Below are 20249 nucleotides of genomic sequence, written 5' to 3'. Positions count from 1 at the left end.
ACATTTATAATGCTCCTTTCTCCTCTTCAAAAATGTTATCTATATACTAACAAACAGTACATCATGTTTGTGTGGATGCTCTATTAGGACATTTCCTGGGTGACGTGTCTTGAATGAGTAAAAACTGTAGTTTTGCTGAAAAGGTAATTTTCTTGAAAAACGTCACACACAGTCTCTAAAAAGTAAAGAAGAAAGTTTGTGTGTTAGATTTTATAGCAGCCGCTATAAAAATGACCACTTTTGTAGTGTGCGCCAATTCCTTTGTGTGCGAGGAGAGCGTTCTCATGGTCCTAGATCTCTCTTGCAGTTTTGTGTCTTTTGGCCACATGTAAATTGCTCTTTAATTACCTTTTGATAATAGATGATTCTGTGCTTCAATCCTCACAGATCAGAGCTGTGGATAATGGGCGTCCTCAAAAGTCATCAACCACTAGACTGCACATAGAGTGGATTCCAAAACCCTCACCACCCTTGCAACCAGTTTCTTTCGAGGAATCGTTTTTCTCCTTTACTGTGATGGAGAGCGATCCAGTTGCTCATATGATTGGAGTGATAACTGTTGAACCTGTGGGTACACCACTGTGGTTTTACATAATTGGTGAGGATATTGTAATTCTACATATATTTATATATGTTTCTCAATGATTTTAATCAAAAAGCTAAAAAGATTATAATATTTTGTAAATAGTACCAGCACTGTTGACGACCTTAAGCAATTCATCTAGCAGTTATAAGAGGACCACTCTTTATAACTTACTGATAACATTTCTTGCTATATTCTGCTGGTCAGATATTCTTAAATGGTATCTCTGCTCTGTCAGTAATTTTTTTTGTGGCAAGAATGCTAACCTCATTTTCTTGGAGGAATTGCAAGCTTTGGAACGTGACTAAACTACTATATAATGGGCCGGAGTTTAAAACCCTACGCGCATCGGGCCTATTTTAAAAAGGCCTGGCGACGCACGTAAAGCCCTGGGACGCATGTAAGTCCCGGGGCTTATAAAAAGGGGTGGTCCGGGGGCGGGGGTGGAGTGGGGGCGAGGCCAGAGGCCCCCGACATAGCGGCCATTTGCTGCTGTGTTGGAGGATCGCGTGCTGGCTGCCAGCGCACACAACTTGCGCCTGCCCAGAGGCAGGCGCAAAAGGTAAGACAAACATCGGGGGGGGGGGGGGGGGGGGGGGGGTTAGAATAGGGCTGGGGGGGAAGGGGTGGGAAGTTCCCTCACAGGCCGCTCTGATTTCGGAGTGGCCTGTGAGGGAACAGGGGGAAGGCAGCGCGGCTCAGCGCACACAATTGTGCACCCCCTTGCGCGCGCCGACCCCCGATTTTATAACCTGTATGCCCGCGTGCACCTTTTAAAATCTACCCCAGTATGTCTGTATCCATACTTAATGCACTTCATTCTAGTGGATTCAAAAGATAGCTCGCTCAAAATGCTTCCCAAGTTGTACATTATTCTAAAATCATGCTGTATACACACCATTAGGAAAAGAAAACTTTATCAGTTTCTTTGCAGTCAGGCACTTCGCTTGACTCTTCCTTCCTCAGTGGTTCATTTCAACATCTGCGAGCCTGGCATTTCTTCAGCAGCTCTGTGATTGGCTCAGCCACAGGTTATAAGGCAACCATGTGTGTAGTACTATAAAGACAGCTAACTGTTCTCATCATAGTTTTGTGCAGATTTATAGCTTGTGCATTCATTTATTTTAAGATCCAGTATGTTGGTGTGCCACTTAAAATGTATTAAACCAACTTAAGGGATGCATGATTATGGTGATCGCTTCTTACAGTAGTCAAGTATTTTGAATTTGTATTTATTAAAATGTATTAATCACTTGTACCAAAGCCTTAAGCGATATACGTATAAACATATGTCCCGGGGAAGTGCGCGCCAGCAGCCGGCTGACGCACAGAGTCTACTGCTGCTCCGAAGGAGCAGTAAGGTAAAAAAAAAGAATTTTAATAGCTAGGAAGGGGTTAGGGGTCAGAGAGGAGAGGGGAAAAGGTTGGAAGGTTAGGCAGAGGTATAGGGAACTGGGAAAGCCTTGCTCATGTTGCTGCGTGTTGCTTTGTAAAATTGCCTCCCTCCCCCGTGCGCACGAGTCCCAGGCCACCCACACATGCGCGCGGCTATCAGATATACCGGCGCGTGCATCTTATAAAATTGGCATGACCACGTACGCCTGCTGGGAACCGCGCGCGGGTCTCAAAATCGACCCCTAAGTCAGCTTGACTAATGGCAGTTTATGGACTTCTCCAGCAACTTGTCCAAACGTTTTATAAACCCAGATAAGCTAAATGCCTTAATCACTTCCTCTGGCAACAAATTCCAGAGCTTCATTATGCATTGAGTGAAAAAGATTTTTTTTTAATTTGTTTTAAATGTGCTATTTGCTAGCTTCATGGCATGCCCCCTAGTCTTTGTATTATCTGAAAGAGTAAACAAATGATTTACATTAACTGTTCTAGTCCTCTCATGATTTTATGGACTCTGTCATATCCCCTCTCAGCTGCCTTGTCTCCAAACTGAACAGCCCTAACCTCTTTAGCCTTTCCTTGTAGGAGAGCTGTTCCATCTCCTTTATCATTTTGGTTGCCTTTTTCTGTACCGTCTCAAGTGCATCAATATCTTTTTTGAGATGCAGCGATCTGAATTGAACACAGTGCTCAAGGGTGGTCTCCCCATGGAGTGATACAGAGAGATATATGACTTTCTGTGTTTATTCATCGTTCCCTTCCTAATAATTCCTAACATACTGCTTGCTTTTTTTTTAACTGCAGCAGCACACTAAGATGACAATTTCAATGTATTGTCCATTATGACACTTAGATCTTTTTCCTAGGTTGTAACTCCTAACATAAAACCTAACATTGTGTAACTACATGATGTTATTTTTCCCTATATTCATCACCTTGCACTTGTCCACATTAAATTTCAGCTGCCATTTGGATGCCCAATCTTCCAGTCTCCCAAGGTCCTTCTGCAATTTATCACTATTTGTCTGTGATTTAGCTACTCTGAATAATTTTGTTTGATCTGAAAATTTGATTACTTCACTCACCATTCCCCTTTCCAGATCTTTATAAATATATAAAAAATCATCAGGCAGAGTACAGATCCCTGAGGCACTCAACTGTTTACCTCTACAGAGAAAACTGACCACTTAATCCTAATCTCTGTTTCCTGTCTTTTAACCAGTTTGCAATCCACAAAAATACTTTGCATCCTATCCTGTGATTTTTTAAAATTTTCTTAGAAGCCTCTCATGGGAAACTTTGTCAAACACCTTCTGATAATCCAAATATACTGGCTCACCTTTATTCACATTTGTTAACCCTTTAAAAAAAATGTAGCAGATTTGTGAGGCAAGCTTTTCCTTGCGTAAATCCATGTTGGCTGTATCCTATTAAACCTCGTCTTTCTATATGTTCTGTAATTTTTGCAGAATAGTTTCCATGACTTTTTCTGGCTCTGAAGTCAGGCTCACCATTCTGTAGTTTCCCGGATCACACCTGAAGTCATTTTTAAATTTCAGGGTTAAATTGTCCACTTTCCAATCTTCAGGTAGAATGGACGATTTTAATGATAGGTTACAAATTACTAGCAATAGATCTGAAACTTCATTTTTTAGTTCTTTCAGAACCCTAGGTATATGCCATCTGATCCTGGTGATTTGCTACTCTTCAGTTTGTCAGTCTGGCCTACTACATCTTTCAGGTTCACTGTGATTTGGTTCAGTTCATCTGAATCATTACCCTTGTAAACTATCTGCAGAATGGGTATCCCCCCCCAATATCTTCATTAGTAAACACCGAAGTAAAGAATTTATTTAGTCTTTCAGTGATGGCCTTCTCTTTCCTAACCGTCCAAGCGACTCCCTTGTTAGGCTTCCTGCTTCGAATATATTAAAAAGTTATTATGAATTTTTGTCTCTACGGCCAACTACTTTTAAAATTCTCTCAGCCTTTCTTTTCAGTGTTTTACTTTTAATTTGCCAATACTTATGCTTTTTCCTATTTTCTTCAAATTACTCCTTCTTCCAATATTTGAAGGACCTTTTTTTGGCTAAAATAGCCTCTTTCACTTCACCTTTTAAACAAGCTGGCAGTTGTTTGGCTTTCCTTCTACCTTTCTAACAGTGTCCATGCCTGTTGTATACTCGTAATCTTTGTAGCTGCACCTTTCAGTTTTTTCTGTCTTCCTCATTTTATCATAGCCTCCCTTTTGAAAGTTTTTAGTGCTAGAGCGGTAGATTTACCTATTGTCCCCCTTTCAGTCATTAATTCAAATTGGATCGTGTGATGATCACTATGGCTAGGTGGCCCCACCACCGTTGCTTTTCTCACCAAATCTTGCGGAGACAAAAGAACCCGTCACAATGAACCAGTTCCCTGTATATGCAAGTGCAGGAGAAAAGGAGAAGTCAAGGTGGTGTGAAGACAGCCGGCTCAGTTAATTACTGTGGTTGCCAGAGCTCCTCCACTTCTGCTGCTCCCAAAAGTCAAAGCAAATCACATCCAGCGCTCAGTGCATGCTCTTCTCATCTCACCCAGCCTGGGGGATAAGACAGAGGCTGGAAGAACTCAAAGAAGGAAGCTCAAGAGGGGGAAAATCAGGAGGTGGTGTGTGCACTGTGTGTATCACACAAAGCAGGGCCCAGCTATGCATGCTCTGTGTTCTGCCCATTGATTACCATACTCCAGTGCTTATGCTGCAGTTAGAAAGAAGAGGCATGCATGAGTACAAATAACCTCTGAACGCAGCTCCTCAAAAGAGCCACTGCAGGTGTCGCCTGTTGTTGAAGAGTGCTGAGAGAGGAGCCCAGATGCTGGCCTGAATTTGAATATCAGGCAGTGGTGACTTTTTGAGGTACACCTGCTCAGGTCTGAAGGCAATGCTGGTTGCCAGTGTCCCTGCTATGAAGCTAGGTTGCCTCATTCAGTGCTGCTGCAGCAAGTACCTCATGGTCTACTGGGGCACTTGGCACCATGATTTCTGCCAGCCAAATATCAGAAATAAGCACACCCCCGCCCCTTCTCAGCCACTCCCAGCTGGCTGTGCCGCATGCGAAGATCAGAGCGAAAATTTCTATGTTGCTGCCATCTGCTCCAAACACCATCTTTTGCTCAGGCACCCAGCTCCAAAGGTTGCAATATAGGCAAATATTAGTGGTACAGATACAAGCATTGCAACCGTAAACACCATTACAAGATTATACATAGACATAGATATCCTCAAGTTCTAAAGGATTGCGGAGTGAGTGGGGAGAGATCATAAGGAAAGGCGGGGCATGATGGCAGCTACGTCCCACACTCTTTTTACATTTTCAGCCTGAAATCACCCTCTTCCCTTCCAACCTGTCCTGAGGCAGGGGGGTGTGGTTAGGTGAAAGGGGCGCTTAGTGCACAGTGCCATATAATAGGCAGTGCTGTGCATGCCTGTCTGGTACTTGGGTATTAGCATAGGTTAGCAGTTTAACATTCCTGCCACACTGCTGACTCACTCACACAACCATGTATCAGTTCTCCAATATGCCATCATAAACGAAACATTTCAAGAGACAGTTTTGTGGAAATGAGCAAGGTTACAGCTTTATTTATGTATAGCAATTCTAACAATCTACCTGACTCATGCACACTTCAAGAAGTTCCACTGATGCGTCCCATCTCCGCTTTTCAAACACTGCGGACCATGCATCATGCGACCAGCCAGGCCATATGAGTTCTTTCCATCACCCCAAACAGGTTGACTATGAGTTTGCACTTTTCCCAACTGTGTATGTGGCTTTCACCATGCCCATCATGTCAGAAAATCATCTTGTGTGGAACTGGTAGTCCCAGATAACTAATGCCATTGTGAGTTTGCAAAGCTCCAGGAAGACAGTATTTCTAGTGATATCTGCTGTTTGCCTCTCAGGAGGCAGCACACCAAGCTCTCCTAACAGTCTACTCCTAAAACAGTTTCACCGGATGCATTTGAGTATAACTCCATGTCTCTGCCATATGTTTTTATCATTGATTTCCACATTCCAAGTTTTCTCACAGTCCCTTTGTGACTGTGATTTAATAAGGGGCACCATGAATACCTGACATGGAGGTGAACATGTGGTGAAGGAAGACCTGTCCTATTGCTATTACCCAACATGCAAAGGTCAGGTTTCCAAAGTTGAACTGCATATGGAACATTTATCTTCTTCGCTAAGCATATCATCTGTAGGAGCTCTCTGTTTCAACATCTTTTCTGTGGGCACTCCTGACATCATTTCCCAGGAGTCTAGTACTATAGCTGGGATGGGCCTCTGTTTTTTTGTGCACTAAGGGGATGTTGAATTTTTTCTGTCCCCCAGCTGAAAACCCCCAGGAGCAAGTTTACACAGGACTGTGAGGTACAGAGCTGGATGAAGAAAAAGTATCCACTGTACTTGTTCTTCAATACTAGTACATGAATGAGCTGAACATATTTTAATGCTAGTATTGGTCTTTTCTTTACTTTCCTTCTTTGTTTTCATTTGCTTCTCCTTGGTCTTTTGTCTGGGAATCTGCTTCTGGCCTAGGCAAGATTCTGTACCTTGGGGAGAAAACTGCCAAATGAAACTATGTACTTTCCCTATTGTGTGTTGTTCCATTCTTCCACCTGGGTTATGGCAGTAGCATCCCCATCACTTCCTCAAGCTGTTTCATATTCTGATGCACTTGTCCATACACCCATTTCTTGGTTATAGCTGGTGATATTTTCTGCTGCTGTATAACCCTACTTGCTTGAGTGTAATTTGTCATATCCTGGGGCCTCTGCTCACCAACTACATGGTTACTCTGACTAAAAACAGCCTGTTGAGTGACAAATCCTGGATGCCCCAGGTCTTCCCCACCATGATAATGCTTGCTTCACACCTAGGACGAGGAGGCCCATCTGAAGTAACTTGCTGTCTCGTGGTGGGATGACCCTTCTCCTAGTCCAGTTTGGCCATGGGGGCTCCAGGTCTACTTAGAACCCCTGCAGCTCCATAAATAAATAGATTCCCCTGCTCTTTGAAGAGCTGCAGCTCTTCAGTCCTAGTGTCTATGTCCTCCCAGCTTGTTGTATCTCATCAATGCGTACCAATTTGTGTAATATCCATGAGTACACATGATCACACTGAAGAAGAGTAAGCTGGAGACCAGCACAGCCAAAAACTACACAGCAGAGCTGACCAATACGATCCCATTCAACAGAAGGCACTGAGGAGGTGAAAGTTGGCATGGGCAAAGGAACTAGGGACACAGAGCCAGCTGCCACAGGATGAGAGACAAGCTACAAGGAATGGTTTGGCATAATGGGTATCTCCCACTGTCATTCTCTTAAATCTTCAGCTAGGGACTTGCTCCTGCCCTGCTGTATGGTCTTGTGAGACACTGAAGGATTTTCTTGCCATGGCTCAGCCTGAATGAAGGCCAAGGATAGAGGGCAGTTGTGCCGAGTATATGGTTCCATGTTTTAGGCTGAGCCATGCACTCTGCCCCAGCACATACATTAAATGTATTTTGACACAACCAAAAGTGCTTGTTCCCTAACATTTCATTGAAGCTGCTCCTTTCTAACTTCTGGAAAGGATTTCTCGTTCATGCTTCTTGTGGAATTCATTTTAAGCTGTTGCATTCATACTTCAGTTCATGAAAGAAGGTATCTGCTGAGATCTCATAACTTACCATCATATGAGATCTGAAATATTAATTTGCACCTAGAAATATTAGTCTGTATATAGACAATTCTAGACATTGATATTATAAGAAGAAAATGGTATCCTAGTTGATTTAGAAGTTTTTCTTTTCCTGCGTATATATACAAAATTTCAATTGGCTGCTAAGATTTCAGGCTTTTCTTGACTTAAGCAGGATGTCACTAATCTGTACACAATAGAAATGTATTGAACTTTTAGCAAGAAAGTATTTAAATTCTTAAAAATGACATGATGTACTAGGCTTCTAGAAGCGTTTTTTGAAAAGTAAAGTTGGATTGGATAACTTTCCTTGCCTTATTTTCTATGACAGCATTGAGAGCTGTTTTCATTTGAAGTGAGTCCTGACATATTGTGGCTGATGCAAATATTTGGTCATTGTTAAGAACCGCTAGCTTCAAAGGCAGTTTTCTCCTTATGATAATCCAAAGATACCATAAGTATTATAATTTAATATTCAAATGATTGACATTGGTTACGGAGGTACATTACAGCATGGTGTTTGTTTTGTTCCTATTTTGAAGTATAGTGGTTTGATGTAAAAATCATTTGGCCTTATAAATGTTGGAGGGCAGCGTGGTTTTCAGTGTCAGGCTTCACTGGGTATTAGTGTATGCACCTGAAATTGTATAACACAGCAGATGTTTTTTATGAACTTCTGTCTGCCTTAATTTTTTGAACCAGGTGGCAACCATGACAGCCAGTTTGATGTGGACAAGGGCACTGGGACCATCATTGTCGCTAGACCTCTTGATGCAGAACAGAAATCAAATTACAACCTGACAGTAGAGGCAACAGATGGAACCAAATCTATCAGCACCCAGGTAATTGAATTGCTGATGAAGTGTTTGCAGAGAGAAAATTGTGTACCAGCATGTTTTTGGACATAAGGAGTACAACCTAATTCAAAACCCCAAAAATGGATTATGGCATTAGTAAACAGGAGCAACATCCTGTACTGTCAGATTGCCAGAGTAGCAAGGTTTGTAAGTAATTCAGTGCAATCATTTGAGCAAATTAAATATAACATGCAACCAAGCATGTTGCTGAAAACTGTAGTGCTGTCTGCCACAGAGAACAAAAGGTTCATCAGATACTGGACATTTCTTATTGGTGTTCTGAGCTTGTGAAGACATTGATTCCAAAGTTGAAGAGAAACAATTTGGAATCCTTTTGAGATTGTAGTTCTTTGTGAATCAACCATTTGCAGGTAGTTTTGTGTCAAAGCGGTGGCAATATAGCACTACCGACTAAAGCCTAGGAACCTATTGGAGAGCAAACCTTTTGTGATAATCTCCTGCTTATCTGCATGTTTCTTCTGCTGGTTACCCTTCATGGAACACTGAGTTCATAGAGCTGATGAGTTGGACAAAAAGAGGTTAGCCCTGTATGTGTCTTATGTAACTGTAGGCCACGTATTTTATAATTATTTTGTAAATTTTGTCTGGAAAGAGTATGTAGTAGTTTGGCGTAGTTATGTTGAAGCTGATTTGTTCCATCCTGAGGGAGTGGAATTTGAAGGGGAGTAGTAGCGATCTAATAGACATACAGGGGGCGAGGGGAAAAAAAGAAGAGGTGCTGTGGGCCATCTTGGAAAGGGAAAATGGCACTTTCATCTACACCACCATGGTCTGACAGGCACTAGAACTGGACAGAGATCAAGGACATCCAAAAGGTGGGAATGAAGAAGGAGTTGGAGATTTTATCCTGCCAGATGTGGATTAAAATATCTCATCTGTGGAATTTGTTAGAGGTAGAGAGATCCTGGCCTCGCTGATGCTCTTCTCAGACCAATGTAACCCACAAGGGAAAGAGCGGTACCCAATATGGTTTTTAAGGAAGAGAGAGCATTTCTAATGTCCATGTAGGAGCCCCATGTGAGCATCAGTAATCAGACGGTATAGTTTAAGATAACAGCCAAGTCAGGGAGGAGGTGTATAAAAATCTGAATCTTGGGTTTCAAAAATATCAACTTTAGTAAAATGTTGAAATATCTTAAGGAGGCGCCTGCAGGGGTGGGCAGTGTTGGTGAAGTGAAAGAGCAGTAAGCCAGGCTGAAAGGAACCATAGAAAGAGCAACAACTCTCTCATGTTAAATTAAATAAAAATAAGATGATTTCAAGACTGGTGACTGAAAAAGTAAAGGCATAAAAATCAGTGTTCAAAACATACAAGGGATTTCAGACAGAGAAGCACAGGAGACAATATATGGTAGGGCTGAAAGGCAGGGAAAGGAGTCAGGATGGCAGACACAAGTGGAAGAAAAGATAGCTGAAGAGAAGGGAAAGATGGTGATTCTTTTCAGATGTGTTAGTGAAAGGAGGAAGGGCTAAGTTGAGATGTCAGACCATACAGCCCATCCAATCTGACCAATTACATCTCCTGCACAATTTTGCAATCCCTCTCAGATCCTCTGTGCTTATCCCATGCCCTCTTGGATTCTGATGCTGTCCACCATCTCCACAGAGAGGTTATTCCATGCATTCACCCACCTTTCTGTAATGAAATTTCCTTTTCAGTCTCATGCCATAAATGTCTCCTGTGCATTTATTCCATGGAAATATTTAAATGTCTCTATTCCCCTTTCCCTCCTTTTCTCCAGGGTAGACATGTTCAAATCTTTGTCTATCCCTATATGCTTGATGAATACTGTTAACCATTTTAGAAGCCGCTCTCTAGACTGACTCTAATTGATTTATATTATTCTGAAGGTAAGGTTTTGAGAATTGTACACTGTACTCCAAATAAGGTCTGACCGAAGACTTATACAAAGGCAATATCACCTCTCCTTTCCTGCTAGCTGTTTCTCTCCCTATGCACCCAAGCAACCCTTCTGGCTTTTGCCATCACCTTTATCTATGTGTTTAGACACTCCCGGTTTGTACACAGAAGTACTTCAACCCCTATACTGTACTGCTCCCTTGCGATTTTGCAATCCAAATGCATGACCCTGCATTTTTTATCATTAAATCTTAACTGCCAGACTAAATCATTCCTCAAGTTTCAATAGATCCCTTCTCATGTTTTCCATACCTCCCAGGATGTCTACCCTGTTCCAGATTTTGGTATCAGCCACAGAAAGGCAAACATTTCCTAATAGCTCTTATATGGTATTGCTTACAAAAAGCAGATCCTGATGACAGATCCTGTGGCACACCACTGCAGACCCCCCTTTCTTAAGCTTAAATTCCATTTGTCACTGTACTTTGTCTCCCACTCAACCAGATTCTAACCTCATCAGTCACTTTAGAGCCCAAAATGTAGGACACTCAGTTTGGTTTATAAGTCACATATGCAGAACTGTGTCAGACCAGGCTGAAATTCAAGTAAACTATATTTAGCACATACCCTGGATCTAACTCTCTGGTCACAAAGTGAAAGAAATTGATTAGATTAGAGTGACAAGACCTAATTCTGGTAAAACCATGCTGGCTTGCATCCTCTAATCCATTGATGCCATAAACTGCACTATTCCATTGCTCCATTCATTTACTCACTATCAAGGTCAGGCAAACTGGCCTCTAGTTTGCTTCCTTGCTTCCACTTTCCTGAAGAACCACCACTGCCTGTTTCCAATCTTTTGGAACCACCCTGATTCTAAAGAAGTGAAAATGTCAGACAGCAGAGTTGCTAAGTTCCCTTAATACCCATACAATAATATGTTCCATCTGGCCTCATCACATTATCTAGTTTTGCCAACTGCTAAGTGTGTTCTGAAAATTTGTTTGAAATCTATCTCGTCCTGTTTGTGGCAGTTTTTTTCTGGTTCTATAACAATCACTTCCTCAGTTAACACTGAACAGAAATAGTTGTGAATCAATTCTGCGTTTTCCTCGTCAGCCTGTAACATTTGCCTCCCACAACACATACATGAACTCACCTTTGAAACATAGAAATGACAGCAGAAAAGGACCACAAGGTCCATCCAGTCTGCTCAGCAAGCTTATGATGGTATCTGCCGCGCCGTGCAGGACACCTCGATATTTATCAGTTTCCCAGACTGTAAAAGTCAGGGCCCTTGTTGGTTGCTGTCTAAATCCAATTCCCCTTTTCTTCTTTGCCTCCTGCCGTTGAAGCAGAGAGCAATGATGGAGTTGCATCATTAGTATGAAGGCCCATTGGTTAAGGGTAATAACTGCCACACCAGCAAGCTATCCCCATGCACTCTTTTTTTTTTTTTTTTTTCCCCTTCATTTTCATCCTCTAGACTTTAGGGGATCCTCAATGTTTATCCCATGCCCTTTTGAATTTTTTCACTGTTTTTGTCTTTTCCACTTCCTCCGGAAAGGCATTCCAAGCATCCCTCCACTCCCCCCCCCCCCCCCCCCCCCCACCTCTCAATCAATCACCTTTCAATACCGGTCCCTCCCTCAGAACAGCCTCACCGATACACTGACACCTCTCGTACCCCTCACCTAACGATGAACTCTCCTTATGTTCTTCCTCCCTTTAAAAACGGTTAATTCGTATGTTGAAAAAATGTTCGTTTCCAGTACGTAATTTGTTGCTCTTTTTTTAAACCTATGACTCGAAAACCATTCTTATTATAATAAGCTGTTCCAATGTATTTAAATTGTATTAAGTTGTTCTCATGTAAACCGGAGTGAAGGCAGTCCGCTATACTTAGGTATATAAAAGCCTCGAAATAAAATAAATAAATAAATATTTCCTGATGTTGGTTCTGAATCATCCTCCCTGGAGTTTCATTTCGTGACCCCCTAGATCTACTGATTTCTTTCCAATGAAAAAGGTTTGTTGATTGTGCAACATTAAAACCTTTCAGGTATCTAAATGTGTGTATCATATCTCCAAGTTATCTACCCTTGTTATATGTAACTTCCGCTTCTAGTGAATTGTTCTTGTTTAAGTTATACCCTTTGTTACATGTAAACCGATCTGATATGAAATTTTTCATGAAGGTCGGTATAGAAAAGTGTTAAATAAATAAATATCTCCCCTGCATCGCCTTTCCTCCAGGGTATACATATTTAAGTCCATCAACATCTCCTCATAAGTCATTCGATGTAGACCACCCACCATTTTGGTCGCCCTTCTCTGGACCGCCTCCATCCTGTCTCTGTCCCTTTTGAGATACGGTCTCCAGACCTGAACACAGTCCTCCAGGGGAGGCCTCACCAAGGACCTGTACAAAGGAAATTGTCACCTCCTTTTTCTTACTGGTTATTCCTCTCTTTGTGCTGCCCAGCAAGCTTCTGGCTTTAGCTATTGCTTTGTCACATTGCTTCATCATCTTCAGATTGCCAGACACTATCACTCCAAGGTCCCTCTCTTGGTCAGTGCACAACAGCCTTTCACCTCTCATCACATATAGCTCTTTTGGATTACCGCATCCCACGTGCATGACTGCACTTCTTAGCATTGAAACCCAGCTGCCATATCTTCGACAACTGTTCAAGCTTCTTTAAATCACATTTCATTAACTCTACCAGCATGACCACTCTTTTGCAGATCTTAGTATCATCTGCAAATAGACAAACTTTACCTTCTATCTCTTCTGCAATGTCACTCACAAAGATATTGAACAGAACTGGTCCCAACACCTATCCTTGTGGTACTCCGCTTAACACCATTCTCTCTTCAGAGTAGGCTCCATTTACCATTACACGCTGTCTTCTATCCGTCATGTTCAACTCCTACTCTATTTCCACTCTCACACCCTCACTTAGGCTCCCTCTTTCTCTCACACATGCACTCACATCTTCACACAGGTTCACTTTGTCCCACTCATACACACCAACTCCCTCATACAGGCTCCCTCTGTCCTTCTCTCACACAAGCTCCCTCTCTCTCTCGTACACACAAACACCCCATCACACAGGTTCCTTCTATCTCCTGCACATACACACCCCCTCTCACAGGTGCTCTCTTTCTGCTGCGCACACACACACACACACACCCACCCCCTCACACAGGCTTTCTCATACACATCCCCCCACACACACACACACATAGCCTACCGCTCTCTCAAACACATACAATCCCTCATTCGCCATACAGGATCCCAATGTCTTACTCACTTGCACACTTCCTCACACAGGTTTCCTCTCTCATTCATGCTCACACACACACACGCATCCTCACAAGCACACTTCCTCTCTGACGCAGACTCATTGGCTTTCTTGCCTCATGCTGGGCCTTCTCTGCAGCTGGGCCTGCTGATCTTCACCTCTCCTCTCGTGGTCAGCTGCTACTCCGGGCCTCATCTTCGAATTGAGCAGGACAGGCTCCGCTTGTGGCCAGATGATGCTCCAAGCCTGATCTTAACCATGAGCGAGATGAACTCTGCTCATGGCTGATCCATGGCTTGATCTTTGCTGCAAGTGAGGTGGACTCCGCTTCCAGCCAGCTGCTGCTCCAGGCCTGATCTTCACGTGCGGGATGGGCTCTGTTCACAGCCCACAGGGCCTTTCTCAGAAATTCTGCACTAAAAGTGTAAATTCTACATGGGACGGGAATTCTGTGCAAATTAAGAATTCCCCCAGGAGTAATATGGAGAGACATAGGTAGTTACATAGTAGATGAGCACAGTAAATGGTCAACTGACTCATTCAATCTGCCCTGTATTTCCTGTCCTCACTTCCAGGGATTTATCTCAGCTACCAGCCTTACAGTGTGAACATCTGTAAGATATTGCTGATATCCAAGACAGTTTTTGTCATCTTTCTCCATTTTAGTCCAACCTACTGGGTAACTGAGTATGCAAGATTCCCTTTTTAGTTCACACCCAACACCCCTTCCATTGCTGCACCTCTCATCGCTTTGAACATTATTTTCATGCATTGTTCTCTGCCTTGTCTTGAATATTGTTAAACTATTCATTTATAGTTTTATTTTACTGCCTGTTTTATGATTTTGGTTTTGTATTTTATTCAATAAATATATTTAACACAAAAACAAAGTTGAAGCAGCCACCAGCATCAGCATGGCAACTACCTGGATATCTGTCCTATGGTTTCTCTGGACAGACCCCACCACCATGGTCAGCTGCACTGACTTGATTAACAGGCTGTCCCGTGATGGTTACCTATTTTTTTTTCAGGGTGAAGGGTACGAAAGACAAGCGCTCCCCATTAGAACTTGAACCTGAGGGGAAAGATGAGTTTTCGGCCCGCCACAGGAAATTTCATATTTCCCGCAGTTTGGGCCTTTGAAATTCGGGGGACCCGAATTTTGGGTTAGTGCGCGCTCCTGTTAGTGCGCGCTAACATTTTAACATTAGCGCGCACTAACCCGAAAACTGAATTTTCCCGAAATTTCGGGAAAGCTTGGTTCGGTTTTCGGGTTCCCCGAACCAGGACGAATTAGGAAGGGATAGAAGGAAAAGGAACTAGGTAGGTCCACCTTGAAACAGAATCAATCCTGCTGGCTCACCAGGGGAGCTCTACAGTTCAGGCTGTGAGGAAGCAGGAAGATGAAGAGTCCTGAAGTAAGGTGTCCAGGGAGACAAGGCAAAGCTAATGATAGCCCTAAGTCATAGAGAAGAAAGACTGGCTAAGCAGAGCCAGCCAGAAATCTTATCAGGAGAGCCCGACTGGGAAAAAGTCCAAAGCAGGTAGGAAACACTGCTGTATCGAAAGTAAACCAGTAACTGAAACTGTTTGGTGTTTGCTTGCTGTAAACCTGTTATGTTTGTGAGGAAAGAGACACAGAGCGAACAAAATTCCAATAACACCTGTGTTAAGGTGAAGTCTGTTGTTTTGGGAGTTATTGTGTAAAAAAAAAAAAAAAAAGCAACCCTAAACTAAAAAAGCAAGAGGGAAAAGCTGTATTGGATTCCCGCAGGAACATTGTTCTGATCTTTCCTCCATATGTTCAGCAGCCGTTTTCTGTGTTTTTCATAACCGTACTTGGTAGCTTGCTTTGATTTTCTTTTTCTTTATTTTCATGGATTGTTTCTACTCTGAATGTTTCGAAGTCCTAATGCCTGTAGATATTTTGGTCAGTTTTTCACCAGGCTTGAAGTGTCTTAAAAGTTCTAATTTTACGTCTAAGATAATGCTTTTTTTTTTTTTTCTTTATTTGGTGCTTCTGCTCTGACTTCCAAACAATGGATGCGTCTCCTCTTACTTTTACTTCCCCACAGGGTGAGGCAGAATGTGGAGAAAGGCCGAGGACTGTGATAGGAGTTTTTTGTCCCAGGCTTTCCTCTATTGAAATGAATCTGCAACTTTTATATGCCAGGTGGTGTTCTATTAAAACTGAAGGCACTGTCAGAATGGCTCTTGTCTATAGCAAGCTGTTACCTCTGTGTAGAACAGGAAATGACCTACTGGGTCAAAAATCCATTATATTGAGTCCCCACCTACCGTATATCAAATCCCAGTCCCCAAACAGTTTCCATATAACAAGGGATTGCTGTAAAACGGTGCCCTGAAAGAGGCACTTCATGTTGTTACAACATTTTTATCTTTCTGTTTTGCTATTTCCAGTCCTGCAGGCATAGAGCTGTATTCTAAATGGGTGCTGCTCCTACTTGTTTTAACATTAAGTGATACATTGATTTTTCTATAAATATTTTATTCTGCACCAGTTAGAGAGTCCTACAGGGCTCAAACTGCTGTCAGTGTGGGCATTGAAACTGCCCAGCTTGCTATTCCATATATCATCTGTTTTCATTTTCCATTAAATTATCAGTTTTGCCACTGAATTTTAATACCTTGCAGGAGGGAGTCCCTAGCTGGAATGTATTCAAATGCCTATAAGTTTGGGAATTCATAAATGCTTTCATAAATCGCATCCAGATTACGTATGTTTAAGGTTGCTGGTTTTAACATTAAACCTTCTAATTGTCCCAAATGAGATTTTAAGAATTAAAATAAACCCGGTGAAACCCATAAATAAATGTCCAAAAATGACATTAAAATGTTGGATTTCTAAAGAGAACATCTTTTATTCCTGACAACACTGTGTAGTAGAATTGGGAAAACTCGCTGTGTCATGTAGCACCCAGTTCAAATGAAATTTGTTTTCAAAAACCAGTTCAAACTTTTGATTTGAAAAAAAAGCAGTGTGGTTGAATGCATAACTATAAAGATGGTCAAAACAAAACTTTTGGGTCTTACAATTCCCTTCATCAGGTCAAATTTCCAAGAGCTAGTCCAGAAAGGGTAGGCTAGTTGAGCTTTATTTCTCTGCAGTCTGAAAGGAAAACTATTTCTCTCACAACAAATTCCACCTTGGGTTTTTATGGATATAAAGAAAATAAAATGGAAATTGTGAATGGTCTATATACTGCATGTTATCTGTAGAGTGTGAAATCTGCTCTTAACTTTTTATTCTGTCACAACTTGCTATTCCATTGACATTATGGATTGGAAGAGTAGTTAGTGGTTTAGAGTAGTGGGCTGAGAACCAGGAAAACCAAGGTTCAAACCTTGCTGACATTCTGTGACTTCTTCACCCTGTATTGCCTGATTTATTTCTGTAATTTATATTCTTCCTTATTTGATTTATATTCCTCCTTTCAGCCACTATAAAGCAGGTTGCATTCAGGTACGATAGGTATTTCCCTGTCCGCTGAGGGTTCACAATCTAAGTTTATACCTGAAGGAATGAAGGGTTAGGTGACTTGCCCACAGTCACAAGGAGCAGCAGTGGGATTTGAGCCTTAGCTTCCCTGGTTCTCAGCCCTGCTGCTCTAACCACTAGGCTGCTCCTCCCACTCCTTACTAGGGCTTTTCTCCCATTCTGTGTGTATGGGGGATAATGCTTAGTAAATCAGACCCTTACTGGGTCATTTATCAAATTGCATTAGGGCCTTTATTGCGCACAATAACATGCACGATAAATACCGCAACGCAAAATGCGTATACAAATTAAAAATGGAGTGATCAAGTGGGAGGAGTTTGGGTGGAGTAAATGCGGAATGTGATACAGTAACGCACATGAACGCTGGATTTAACGCCGGAGATAACTACACCTTTTTTTGTGCGGTATGGTGAAACAATTATTTATCATGCTCCTGTGGCTGATATCGCAGGCATTATCACATGATAAAAAGAGGAATTCTAACGGACACACCTACCAGGCCTCCTGCCCCAATAAAATCGCTTGTTCTTACCCAGTCTAGCTTCCTAAAGCCAGAATGTTTGTGGCAAGTTTAATTGTTGAGAGATACTGGATGCTTTGGGAGGTTCTCCACAGACAACAGCAAAAGGAACAACCACCTCAAGAACAGGCAAGGGCAGTTCCAAACTTTCCTAGGGAAGTCCCTGCACCAGAGGCCGAGCCACGGGCCCCACAGGGTCAGGGTCCAGGGCAGCACCTGGCATGCAGGCAGCCACGGTGGAGGCCGTACAGGGAGCGCAGCTTTCCTCCATGAGCATCATTGCTGGTCATGCCAGAGAATTATGTGGTTAGCAGGTATCACCTCAGCTCTCGGGCTATCCTGGAATTACATGAGGAAATCCGAGGGAATCTGGATTCCCATCACCTAAAGGTGCCTGGCCTCACCAAACCGTTGGACCCAGAAAACAATGAGGAAGGCGATCTATAAAAGCTGTGAGGATTAGACAAAGTGAAATAGATGCCAGATGTCCATAGAGACACTTTATTTTGATGGAGACGTATTGAATTAAAATTGCCCGACTCTGGCCGAGTTTCGCCACTTTATAAGTGGCTGCCTCAGGGGCTGTATACATATAAAAATGGGGTAAATAACTGCAGTTGTGCTTATGAAAATTCACCTTTTGAAATGATACTAAAACAACATATCTGATGCGCCAGCACAAATCGTCTGGTTTTAAGGGAAAAATGGCACTTGAGAATACGTCCATGTCTTTCAAAGCTCTGCTAATTGACCAGTCTCCACTCACTGTATCCTATCGCAGAAGCAGTGTCCTGTGCATGTTGGTGGCCTGGCATATTCCCTGTGTCAGGGCTTACAAATTGGTTTCTCTGGAGGGCATTCTCAGAGCAGGCAGGGACGTGCAATCACACCATGTGGTACTGTTTTTTCAGCTAGCACAGGTGTAGCAGCTCTTATATTTTGCTTCAAGGTTTATTTATTTGTACAGTTTTATATACCGTCATTCGGTTTAGCCATAATAACGGTTTACAAGATTCAGACAGAATACAAATAAATTATACATAATTGATCAACTCAAAAATAACAGTGGGAGGGATGGAGGGAAGGGGGAGAGGTCAGGGGGAAAGGAAGAAATGGAGAGACAGGGAAAGGAGGATGGTAACGGTATTGGGATTTATTCATCTTAGAGGTAGACTCTTAGTGTTGTTTCTTATAAGTTCAAATTGGTATGACTATGGTTGACGCCGGTTGTTGTTTTCTGTTCCTTTCTTGCGTGGGTTTGGTCGGTGGTATTGATTGTAGTTAGATTGTTGATTTAACTGATCGTTAATGTAGACTTTGTGGAAAAGCAGAGTTTTTAGATCTTTCTTGAATGTTTTGATGTTAGTTTGTGTTCTCAAATCAGGTGGTATGGAGTTCCATCTTTTTGGGCAGGTGATGGAGAATGCTCTATTTCTTGTGGTTGATAGGTGAGCATCTCTGATGGGAGGAATTGTTAGAAAAAATGTGTTATTTGATCAAAGGTTCCTGTAGGTATTTTGTGGAGTGATTTTTAAACCTGTTTGTTTTTGATGATCAGAGGGTACTAATTTGTGTATAATGGTCAAAATCTTATATTCAATTCGGGATTTAATAGGAAGGCAGTTTAGTGAAGTTAATATGGGGTTGATGTGATCGTTCTTTTTTTTTTCCAGTTAGAATTCTAGCTGCTGAGTTCTGTAGAATCTGCAGAGGTTTGATGTTGTTGTACGGAAGGCCAAATCAGTTGGATGATTGCTACACACCAGTAGCCTTAGTTAAGCTGCGAGGGTCTGGCATGCAATTGTTGGAATCCCCAGATGCGATTTAGTACTCCAGAACAGCAGGGCTACATTTGGCTACTGCTATCCTGCACTTATACTGGCCCATATCACAATGTGACAGGCACTTAGGCAAGGGAAATCAGCCTTTAAGGCTCAGGCTAGCTTATACTGTCTTACAGGATGCAGTGGTTTACATGCCAGATCTGTAAGTGACAATGCTATGATTAATGCCTTAAATCTGTTGTTGCCACAGGAGATTCTGGTATTTTCCAGTGACCTCTGAGATGTCACCGTCACAGTATAGTTTCTAATGATTCTAAGAGCACCAACATCTCTCCTGAGCAAAAGCTGACATCATAGAAGCCTATGCTAAAGTGAGTCTAGAGATTCCTGGCTTCGACTCAGCCATCACAGATAACCTTACTCAGATATGGAGATGTCAGGTTGCTGCAAGGCCCTTGGCCGTTATGGCTCACTTATAGTCATGTGGTGCAGTTGTATGTATGTACCCAGAAAACATGCAGAATATGCAATAGCTAGTATCACTTACAGTTCTGGTACGATCTGTGACCAGCCTTAAAACACACAGGCTGAGCACTCTGCGCCAGACAGCTTTAAGATAGTTCCGTTTCCAACATCACTCCAAACGTTTCCGTGGTTTAATGGTTCCAGGCCCTTGCTAA

At 42.3% G+C, this 20249-nt stretch overlaps 1 protein-coding gene across 5 annotated transcripts in view; it reads left to right on the top strand.

The window, feature by feature from the left end:
• FAT1 (FAT atypical cadherin 1) overlaps positions 1-20249 on the top strand; it is a 373940-nt gene that overhangs the window by 194070 nt on the left and 159621 nt on the right. For all 5 annotated transcript variants that reach the window (XM_029586952.1, XM_029586951.1, XM_029586948.1 and 2 more), the window contains exons 6-7: positions 388-598; positions 8401-8540. In XM_029586952.1, the coding sequence (XP_029442812.1) occupies positions 388-598; positions 8401-8540 (351 nt within the window). The remainder of the gene's footprint in view (positions 1-387; positions 599-8400; positions 8541-20249) is intronic.

Source organism: Rhinatrema bivittatum, chromosome 1 (assembly GCF_901001135.1).
Source record: "Rhinatrema bivittatum chromosome 1, aRhiBiv1.1, whole genome shotgun sequence".
In the NCBI taxonomy this organism is placed as follows: Eukaryota; Metazoa; Chordata; class Amphibia; order Gymnophiona; family Rhinatrematidae; genus Rhinatrema; species Rhinatrema bivittatum.
Note: the sequence above shows the minus strand (reverse complement) of the source record. Positions and strands in the feature narration are given on the sequence as shown.